Here is an 11,518-nt window from a genome sequence, read left to right as displayed (position 1 = left end):
GCTTTTGATCAATAGGTTAAATCAAACATTTTGACGGAAAGTTAAAGTGCCTACTTCTTTTAATCTATGGTTAAAGTAAATATGCGTCATTTGAGATGAAAAGGGTTTTACATCTGATTTACTAAATTATTATTTAAGATAGGTATGTACAGTTCCAAAAGTATTTTTCCCGAAATTGGAAGAAAGATGAATGTGGTACGGTGTATTTGCTGGAGCTTTTACACAATTTATTACAAGTTAAGTGATCAGCAGCTGGACTAGCAGAAAAAATATATTGTAGGCTCTTCATGATCGTCATCAAGAACCCTGGTCGAAATTGTTTCTGTTTGCTTTACATGATCGTACTTTTTTAATCAGGGTTTACACTAGCATGTAGCACCTGTGTAAGTTTTATTTGCATCCAACTTGCAAAAAATTGCAAATGTTAACACTTAAATGCACGAAAGTTTAACTTGCATCTGTCGCTTTCGCAAATATACTAAGTTAACATGTCATAAGCAGCTATTTTTTGTCTCAAAGAAAACATATTTAAATGTGCATCTAATGGGGTGTAACGTACATTCTATTTACGTTTTCATATTCAGTATAATTAATTTATAAGCACACAACAGATTATACGGTTAACGATGGGTTGCCCTTAAGATCACCGCTATATAACCTGCAACCCCAAACCTTATAAAATAATTTAGGGACTTTCTTTTAGGTCCGGTTAAGTTCGGGTTAGGGTCTACTTGTCATATTTACGGTAGAGTCTAGGCTATGTATATATTAAAACAATATATACATATACATTGAATTAAGGGCTTAAACATTAGGGTTTCACTAACACATTTTTCCTTGTCCTTGTTAATTTAATAAATAAACGAGCTACTAAAAACATTATTTTCTGACACTGTACTTTGTTTACTTTTTATAAGGCACCACACAATACTTGACATGCTCCTAGTGCGCGAAGAGTTGTGTTAGAAACAACAACGCGTGCATATTTACTATGTCTTTTACATATTTACCTTATTACACGCATTTTTCGCCAGCCCGTGGCGTTCGTACGCGGTTCGCTCGTGTTTTACATGGTTTGTTGCAGATTTCGCTTCGAGGTGTACAACTTACAACTTGGACCGTGGGTTTGTAGGCAATTCTAAGTGATGTTTGTTTAAAACAAGATCTCAAACATTCGTGATCATGCGTCTTTTAACAAAACAAATTTGGAGTGGTCTCTTTTTGGACGTTTACAAGTTATGGGATTACTAACTTGTTGTAAACAAACGCTGGTCAAAAACTAGCGAAACAATTTATTAATTTTATCGTAAATCCAAAAAATCTATACACACATCCAATTCGGCTTGTTCACGTCAAATTGACAAGCTGAATTTTACGTGCGTATAGATCTTTAGATAGAACAGGAGCAGGGTGTGAACTGTTTCCTAAAAACTTAACGAATTTTAACTGTGTAGATATTTACCTAATAAACCATGTATCCACAACAAAGATTACACATTTTAAATAATACTTGGCAAAAGTATGACACATTTCTATCCATGATAATTCCATTCTACTTCCCCAAGCCTACAGCCCACATGACGTTGAACTCGAAAGGGTTGAAATCTCAATTTAAACAAACTTAAAAATATTCGCATTCGTCATCGGCTAATAAGGGATCAAAGACAACCCCTGTTCATCCCCTAAACCAAAATTGTCCGGTGATAGACCCTCGCGAGTACAAAGGGTGGTAAATGATTAGTTTGCATTTGAAGGACGGTATAAAATAGTTCTTTGTGCAGAGTAGGGCGTGTTGCTGGATGAAAGTGGCGAGTCAATGACATGGGCGATTAACGTCTCCCATCTGTGTGGTACAGGAGGGGGGGGGGGTAAACAGATGTGGGGGGGGGGGGGTGTCAAGAGACTACGACAACATCATCTAGCAGACCTATTGTGTGGGTCATTTGAAAATCGTTTGGTGATTTGAAGACGATGACACTTAACATCACTTGCCACCTTCATAGTTTTAGAGGAACAATGTTGTTTAAGAATAATTAAGGTTGAATTTGGATCGACATTTTATATGGTTGTGAAATATGAAGTCTGTTATACAGGGTGAATAAAAAGTCAAGACCCCCTCCTCTAATACTTTTTCAAGTAAATATACAGAGATATCCTTTTGGTGGTCGAGCAATCTTAGCAGGAAGTTTCATTTTATCATCCCCAAAAGGGGGGATTTGTGGGGCAAGTCAAATATTTTAAATGTAAAGCCCCTTCAAGTGACACCTCATTTTGAAGTGTTTACTAAAACTTAAAGAATGGTGGAAACTAGAGGTCGCTATCTCTTCTCTATCCAAAATGGCAGCCAATATTAACAATTTTACCATTGATTTTTCACAACATTTGACGGGCTACCAAAAGGGCGCACATGAAAAGAGCCCAAAAACTCAGGCAGACGCTTGAAAAGCGCCCGGACCTCCAAGGTCCCTCCCAGGACGGTGCGAAAAGAGCCCAGACTCTTCCTAGAACTTTCACAACGGGTATTCAAAGAAGGAAGAACCATTAACACAGTTTAAATACATTAATTTATTTACAATATTAAAAGATATACTGTTAAAAGATACATTATTAAAATATAGATTATTAAAAGATATTTACATTACTAAAAGAAATAGTCTGTTTACCTAACCTAACCTAACCCAACCTAACCTAACCCAACCTAACCTAACCTAACCTAACCTAACCTAACCTAACCTAACCCAACCAAACAAAACACTATTTCAGAACACGAGTCAGCGTCCTCTTCCTCAGGTACCTGTGAAGACCCGGGCTCTTTCCATGCTTAAGATTAGTGAACCTTTTTTGGGGATTAAAATTTCGGGCTCTTTTCATGTGCTCCGTACCAAAAGGATATAAAAGGATTACTTGGGAAAATATTAGAGGGGGGGTCTTGTCTTTTTATTCACCCTGTATAATGGATTACGAAACTTGCGCTCAATACATTTACCGGGCTTGAAGATACTAAAAATACATCTTGTCTTCAGCTTCAGTTAAAATAATCTACACTTAATAATACAGCATTAAACACACTCAATCAAGTATCGTAATAAAAAAACATGTAAAACTAAACGAAAACTATCAAAATTTGCAATGCAAAAAGTATGCAGGAAATTGAATTTCAAACGTTATCGAGTTTGCAATCGCAAGTTGATCTGCTCCAGCCATTGCATCCTCCCTCTAGTTAACTCGGTTACCCAAGAAGTGATGCGTGTAATGGAGTGCGGGGTCACAGAAAAGTCTAGGGCCAACAGAGAAAGTTGGTAGGTCAAGAGACCAACTGATGATCGCTTGCTTCTTCTGGAGACGTTTATCTTGTTAACCGCTTACAACCATGATCTTTTGGATGGGGTGAAATACTTAGTTAAGAGAGATTTTATGGTTGAAGCAAAACCAATCTACATTAATTTTTTAGTCCTGTTGGGTTCCTTTTTAAGTATTTAGAAGAATATGACTATTCAAATGCATTATTGGACTGTGTTAATTGAGCACAACAAATTAAATCGAAGACGAGCTCACCATTTAATTTGGACAATAAAGTTATGTTTCACAATGTATTTTTTAAGATAATATAATTACCATTATATTTATTGAAACAGGAACATAATTCTAAAGAAGAGTGTTGACTGTTGAATGCAGTGAAACGACCTGGGTGGTTTTGTTACTGACTAGGATCCCCTGCATTTTTAGCCCGAGTTATTGAATCATCAACTACAGGTGGGCTATCAGGCTCGGCAAGTAGGATTGATACTATTGACCTTGGATACTGAAGAATACATATAATAGAGGACATAGTAGAATATGTCAGTGGCCCCTCAGTTTGAAAATTTGACTCAAGTCCTTGCCAGATTTAACGTGAGAATGATTTAATTGATTACTTTACTGTAGATGAACATTTTGCTAACAAATTGGTGGGAGCTGATTCACGTATTTAGTTACGAACGTAATGAATATCATGCCAAAAAATCAAGTTGTGCAATTAAAAGTTTCTTTCTTTTCTCAGAACGAAACCGTCAACAATTCTGATAAGTGAGTAAGTCTCTCGTTAAGTTTGCTCCTGTTAGAATTACATTTCCTTTTAGCGAATTTCCCATATAGGGAATAAGCTATTACCGTAGTACTCATGGTAAGACCTGGACGCGGGACCGATTTTTTTTTTCGTTTTGAGGTCCCTAGAGGCCAAAAACACCATCCGTTCAAATTCATATATATATATATATATATATATATATTTATATATTTATATATTTATATATTTATATATTTATACAGGGTGGAGACCCCCTGTTATTTTTTTAACGGCCCATACTAGAAAAACTAAACTCGGTACACCATTATGGCATGTTATGAAGTACTTTTTGGGCATAACCGTCACTTGGTGTTCATCCCCAAAATGGGGGATTTTTGGGGAAACTAAAAGATTTCAAATACAAAGAGTGACCCCTCATTTTGAAGGTCCTGGTAAAAGAAAACCAACAACGCATACTAGAGGTCTCTATCTCGGTTCAGTACAAAATGGCAGCCAATTGAAATTCTCATAAGTTCCCAAACCCAAAATGGGGGATTTTGGGGGAAACTCAAAAATTTTAAATGATAAGCCCCATCGAGTGACTCCTCATTTTGAAGGTCATAATAAAAGAAAACTAACAACGCAAACTATAGGTCTCTATCTTAACACAGTAAAATATGGCAGCCAATTGAATATAAAATTGCAAGTTATTTCAGATTTCTAAAGATTTCAATCAGCTTCCATTTTTTACTGGATTGAGATAGAAACCTCTAATTTGCGTTGTTAGTTTTCTTTTACCAGGACCTTCAAAATGAGGGGTCACTTGATGGGGCTTATCATTTAAAACTTTTGAGTTTTCCCCAAAATCACCCATTTTGGGTTTAGTAAACTAGTGGCTATTAGGCTTAAAAAGTACTTCATAACAGGCCAAAAAGGTGTGTAGAGTTTAGTTTTCCTAGTGTGAGCCGCTACAAAATTTACAGGGGGTCTCCAGACTTGGAAAGCTGCAAGTTAAATTCAACTTCTGAGAATTTCAATTGGCTGCCATTTTTTACTGGATTGAGATAAAGACCTCTAGTTTGCGTTGTTGGTTTTCTTTTATCAGGACCTTCAAAATGAGGGGTCACTCGATAGGTCTTTGTATTTGAAATGTTTGAGTTTCCCCCAAAATCCCCCATTTTGGGGATGTACACCAAGTGCCGGTTATGCCCAAAAAGTACTTCATAACATGCCATAAAGGTGTGCCGAGTTTAGTTTTTCTAGTATGGGCCGTTAAAAAAATTAAAGGGGGTCTCCACACTTTTTACTAACCCTGTATATATATATATATATGTGTCCGTCAGCACGATAACTCAAGCAAAAATGATCCGATTTTGATGAAATTTGGTACAAACGTGTAGGCCCCTAAACATACGTTTATTCGAACGAGTTCGCGATCCAGCATGATCGGACCATGGGAACGGGGTTTACGGGGGGTTTTATGGGGTAAAAATCGGTTTTCCCCATTTTTGACCCAAAAAACATAAAATTTAGCAATTTCTTTCCAAACCATTTTGTAGAGCTTAAAAAAACAAATAATTTAGTATATTGAAGCGTTATTATGCGCCTAATGGTTACGGAGAAAATTCCAAAAAATTTTAAATTTAAAATTCCCATGGTACTAAAATTACCCATAGTATTCTTATGGAGAATAAGTAAACTGTTGTAGTTTGCTTGTTTGTGAACATATTTTGATCAAATTTGGAAAATGTTTTTATTTCCTACTAACTATTTACATTTTACAAAAAAAAACTGTTTTACCCTCCCTGATGCAGCAAACCTAAGTACTTGTTAAACTAATTCTATTTAAATCAAGAATAAATGTTATATTTTTAAGTAGACATTTTAGTGTAAATCCAATCAGTCAAATGGAAATTCGCTTAGTCTGCAGGTTTGCTGTGGCGGGGGTATTTAAATTTATCACACAATTTCAGAGTAATTTTTAATCAACAACACGATTTCCACAAGGTCCTTGCTAAACCATCCTAGACTGCGGGGTGTCTAGCCCATATGCCTGTAGAGGGTTGATGAAGCTGGGGGAGGAAGGGGGCGATTGGCGCAAATGATCGCACAATAATCGGTTTAAATCGCTCTTAGATAGTAACTGAGGGTTTGTCATGCGGACCACCGGTGTGGAGTATGTAAGAACAGAAAATGTATAATATTGTAAAATCGAGTACTACTGATTTTAAGTGTAACCGATTTAAGAGTTTTTATTTTAATATTTCATGTTGTTGAAGGGACTATAGGAGTCTTATTTGCTGAGAGAGGTTTTCTTTGAACTTATCAACTATATACGAAAAGGCCAACGATAAATTAAATTAATTTATTTCGAATAATTGGGGATTAAAGTTGGGAGGAATCAGTTAAGTTCGGAGTAAATAAAAAAAAACTTGATTTGTAGAAAGGCAGCTATAATTATTTTCTTTACCATCAAGTGAGCACCACGAAAATCTAATGTTTACTTTACGAATTCTGTTCTTACCTCAGCGAACACTTCACGTCGTCAAAAAGAGGACATCGCACTCAACTCGCTGAAACACAACAAAGGGTCAGTTAGTCATAACACATTTAACAACGACTTAAACTAACTAACCCTTGAGTAGTGTTAATCAATACTAAATTGGATGGTTCATAATCTAGTAACGAAGAGCGATGCCCTCAAAGGTTTATCAAGCACAATGTTAAAATCAGCTTATCAAAAACATACTGAGACATAAAGAATCAATAAGAAATTATCTTGAATAAAAACGTTGTATTTGTAGGCCTAGTTATTTTGTACATTGATCTAGCAGAGGTGAGCTATTTTTTCTGGTTGAGACAATTTTCAAACCATTTATGGTACTCTCTAAATTTCCCTTAAACGTTTTTTTTTTATTTTACTAACATGCATGGGTAATATGTAGTTCTGTATCAAAGTAAAATCTTAGTGACTTTTGACTCCAGTGTACTGTCTCTTTTCGATCCAAGTAATTTCCATGCACAGCTTTGAAATTGTACAAGACACACAGGGTGTTTACGCTCAGTGTCAGATAGCATGGACAATTATCACAATGGACATCTTTCCATTTTGTGACTTTAAATATTATATTTAATCTCTAGCCTAATGTGACTCTTCAACAATAGCACATGTTTACCGACCTTGGCAAAAGCTGTGTGAAATGAGCTAGATATAAGACATGTTGGTCTTGTAATAAACTATATTTTTCGTCATGTGCATAATTCTTAACCTAAATCCCCAGAATTTGATGACGGAAAGTTAAATTTCTAAATGTATGTACCAGTTTGAAATAACGTCATGTACATAATCTACTATGTAAATTACTAAATCTACAACAACCCATTAGCGCGGATGCAGTCACAAACTTGGTCGATAGTTGATCAGGTGTTCACCAGCTGTGTTACCGCAGAGCTACACGGGTAAAATGAGAATTGCCCATCAACGTGTGACAGTAGAGCGAAGTGACAACAATGTGAAATGTGACAAGATTGTGACAACAGCTGTCTCATGGATGAGGCATTGTCTCAAGACGGCGTGCAGGAGGATGAGACGACTGCTTATTGTAAGTAGTGAGATTTTTAAAATTGATTGCTGGGAATATTTATTGGTTGCAAATATAATTATTGACGTCAAGGGTGGGTTTTATAAATGAGGAAGGAGTTTCAGCATGTGAGTCCTATACTTGTTGTTACAAATCCTCATGAAGACAATATTAAAATAATTTTATCATAGGTAACGCCTTAGTGTGTTCTTAATAATTATTGTTTCCCCACTTTTAAATCAAGAACATACTGTATGGAAAGATATATCTGTAAACTATTTCTTCTGCTATGGTATTATAAAGGCGCATCTGGAATTCCATTCTAAAATGTGTGAAAAATAATAAAGTTTTCAAACACTGAAGGTCAAAACAATCTTCATGTTTCATAACACTGTTGCATAAGTACTTCAATTATTAATTTTAGTATCTTAGCATCCGAAGTCAATTATTTTGATAACTGTATTTTGATCGTTGGGCTGAGAATCAGCTACTACGAGACTTCCGGTTTAAAAACCAACTGGTCGTAGTAATTAATAAAGATATCATCTCACTAATTAATTATTCTAATTAACCTTAGACAAAACTCCCGTGTATAATTGTCCAATTAAATGATTATGTCTTTCGTCATCGATTACACAAACTGTCTATTTATTTAGTTGGTTTTAGAAAAAATATTTGTGCTTCATTTGCAATTAAACAATACCGATTTAGACCTAAAGTTATCTTCATCTTTTTACAAGGTACAATAGTGAACTTGTCATTGGTGCTATGATTATACTTTCAACCTAGAATTACATAAACAGTTATTACCTATACATCTGAACACAGCCAGAATGATTTGATAGCACATACTTGACTTAAGAAGAAACTTCAATTATTTACAAGGTTACGCGTAATCCTTTACTATTGGATTACATTGCATGTTTTTTTTCAAAGGACGTCTTGGCATAACATGTTTTATCTATGGCATAACCTAAACACTTTAAATAACCAGGAAAAATTTACTTCGCTATGCATTACTTTTCACGCAGACACATTATACAGGGTGACAAAACTGTCTGGAAACGGCTTAATATCTTTTTAACTAAATCCGTTAGAACATTGAACCTTTCACATCAAGTTATATGTATGAAAACTACTTTTTGCTAGCATAATCATTTTTTGACCTCCACCAGGGGACAGTCCATGAGGAGTAGGTACATAATCTTTAATGCAAGCATTATGATATGCACATTATTTTAAAGCGCTGGTCAAGTGAAGTTCATTGCCGGAAACCGCGTCTCAAAAGGTTCATCCGTTACAAAATGGCGGCTGTTTTCTCTCCTAAAAACAGGAGCAGAGTCCAGATTTGAAATTTTTACTAATCGTGATAAAAACATAAAAATTAATTTATTCAAACTAAGACATCTCTTTCCAGGTGCTTTTCTTCATTCTGTCCGCAACCGTGACTCTCGGCTTCTTCATAGAGGCTTACGACCCCCCACCCCCTCCCCCTGAGCCGGACCAGGAGGCCACGATGCTCTCAGTCGACGTACTCCCTGAGGATGACACAGTCAATGCCATCGAGCGGTCTCTGGAGGCTGCTCTAGGAGTGCCCCGTGGTCGTCAGATTCCGCCCGAGTCCAGCTTCGACCGTCGCGTCGACGAGGTCGCCAAAGTAGTGGCGGTGCATATCAAGAACTTTAAGGATTAAAGTTTGACATTGCAGTCTTTTAGAGCTTTCAGTGATTAAATGAGTTTTTTAAGTGGTCGTTGGTCTATTTTGACCTTACATTTGTTCGTTTATGAACCTCAGGCATGTGTTTTAAACGTATTAAGTGTATTGGTAAGCGGATTACAAGAATGGAATGGGTAGTGTTGATTTTTTAGTAGTCACAAGGATGTGAAACCGATATAATGAATCCATTCGGTGGTGTTACACTCCGTCCTGCTGACAACGGGGCTTCTCACATACATATATTCAATAATGTATATCGTGCGTAAAAACACGATGCATATCTTACTTACTTATGAGAACAAGAATCATGATCAATAATTGCAATAAAATACGGCCGAGAATGTTAAGTTCCTTATATAAAGAAATGTTCATTCCAATTAATGAATGTGTTAACGAGACCCAACATTAGTTACACGATATCGTATGATATCGTTGAGCTATCAAATACACAAATGCATTCCTATATATTGAATTTCCATTTTTATTACCTATTCTACTGCAATTTTTCTCCTGACAAAACTGAAAGTTGAATACTGTATACCACACGATTTGAGAATAAAATTAAAAAAAAAAACTGTTGAAATACCTTATTTTTTAATTGCTTACAATTCCCATTTGAGTAGATTATTACCACACTCTTTGTCTGTACGAAATGTAACTCACACAACTTTTAAATGTGTATGCGAATAGAGACGAATTTCGATAACATTTTACGGTCACTTATTTATAAAACAAGCTGTTTAACTCTCAAAGCATTCAACTCCAAACATGAACTAGGTTTACAAACACACAATCTTTTACTGACACCTTTTATTCTTCCACATTTGTCAGCCTCTCATCATACGTTTCCTAGGTTAAAATTCGTTTTCAACCCACTCTTGCTAGCGCCTATGTTGGCATTCACCAGCTTCGTGTCCCCGACTTTAGCGTCCACCCCCACATTGGCTCCGCCTGGACCCACCCCTGTGTTGACATCGGCTTCCACCCCTAGAGGCCCCTTCAGCTTGGTGTTCAGCTTCACACCGTCTGCTCCTATGGACAAGCCGTTACCGAGGCCCAAAGGTGAAGCGTGTGCAACCACCACTACGACCAACACCACCTGAAAAGTGTTAAGATGTAAGATATTTAAACTAAAAGGTTCCTTTATACTTTGGTAGAGGATATAAAATGATGGCCTAGTTTAAAAGTTTTTAAAACTAATATTTGATATAAGCTTGAAAAGTGTCACATTAAGGTAGATATTATATTGTCATGATCAAGTTGTACCCAGTTTTGGGATAAAAATGAACATGATTGATTTAAAGCACCTACAATTTTCTACAGTAATTAACCCTTTTCTATTTCAACTTTGTGTCAAGGCAAGTCCAATAACTGTAAGCAGCTTATTATAGACCGTTGGATCTATACTGTATGCCACTTATACGCATTTTTATGCCACGTATTTGTACAATAATTTTGAACAAAGAGGGAAACACAATTTAGTAGTAGAACACACTCCACCAAGGTTCGTTCAGCCACCTTTATTTATTTATTTATTTATTATTATTTATTATTTATTATTTACCAACGGATGACACCAATACATAGGAGACTTAAGTTCAACTTAAGTTTAAGAATAAATCGTAGTACTATTACATGTAACATTGTTGATAGGATAGCTTTTCTGTGGCCATTAAGACTCGATCCATAGCCGTCTCTAGTATCGAACTCGTTATCTTTTATCACCACAAAAAATGTAAACCTAAAAAAATGTATTAGAATTAAGTAAAATTATAGAACTTGATTTATGAATGCCAACCGAATCTAAACAATAGCTCAAGTAACGAGAAGTAAACATTATTTGCCAAATAAATCGTGTTCAGTGTAATAAGAACGATTTATTTCTATGGTATGTGTATTTACGACTAATCTCAAAATATTATATGAATATATTAGTACAATGATACAAATAATTCTGCTCTAGGGCTGTATTAAAAACCAACTCACCAGTAAGATAGTCCGCTTCATTTTGAATTACTCCATAGCATGTTCCTCCTGCTATATATACTTCTTGAGTTTATTGTTAACAATGAACGTTTCAACAAGACCATCTCCGACGTATTAATTTGCGACCAAAGATTGCTTGATTGAGTGCATTGTTGCTTCAAATAGGTTTGTGAGAGTTTTACTCGTTAT

General features: G+C 35.8%; 1 protein-coding gene across 1 annotated transcript; it reads left to right on the top strand.

Moving 5' to 3' along the window:
• Nucleotides 1-7,509: 7,509 nt before the first annotated feature.
• LOC129004724 (uncharacterized) lies at nucleotides 7,510-9,359 on the top strand. Its single transcript, XM_054433306.1, has 2 exons — nucleotides 7,510-7,647; nucleotides 9,044-9,359. Exons 1-2 carry the CDS (start codon nucleotides 7,510-7,512, stop codon nucleotides 9,317-9,319), a joined length of 414 nt encoding a protein of 137 aa, XP_054289281.1. The 3' UTR covers nucleotides 9,320-9,359.
• The last annotated feature ends 2,159 nt before the right edge of the window (nucleotides 9,360-11,518 follow it).

The sequence above is a fragment of the Macrosteles quadrilineatus genome, unplaced genomic scaffold (assembly GCF_028750875.1).
Source record: "Macrosteles quadrilineatus isolate MER2022 unplaced genomic scaffold, UCM_ALF_1.0 Scaffold_11__1_contigs__length_5352618, whole genome shotgun sequence".
NCBI lineage: Eukaryota > Metazoa > Arthropoda > Insecta > Hemiptera > Cicadellidae > Macrosteles > Macrosteles quadrilineatus.
The sequence above is the reverse complement of the archived record's forward strand: the minus strand, read 5'-3'. Positions and strand labels throughout refer to the sequence as shown.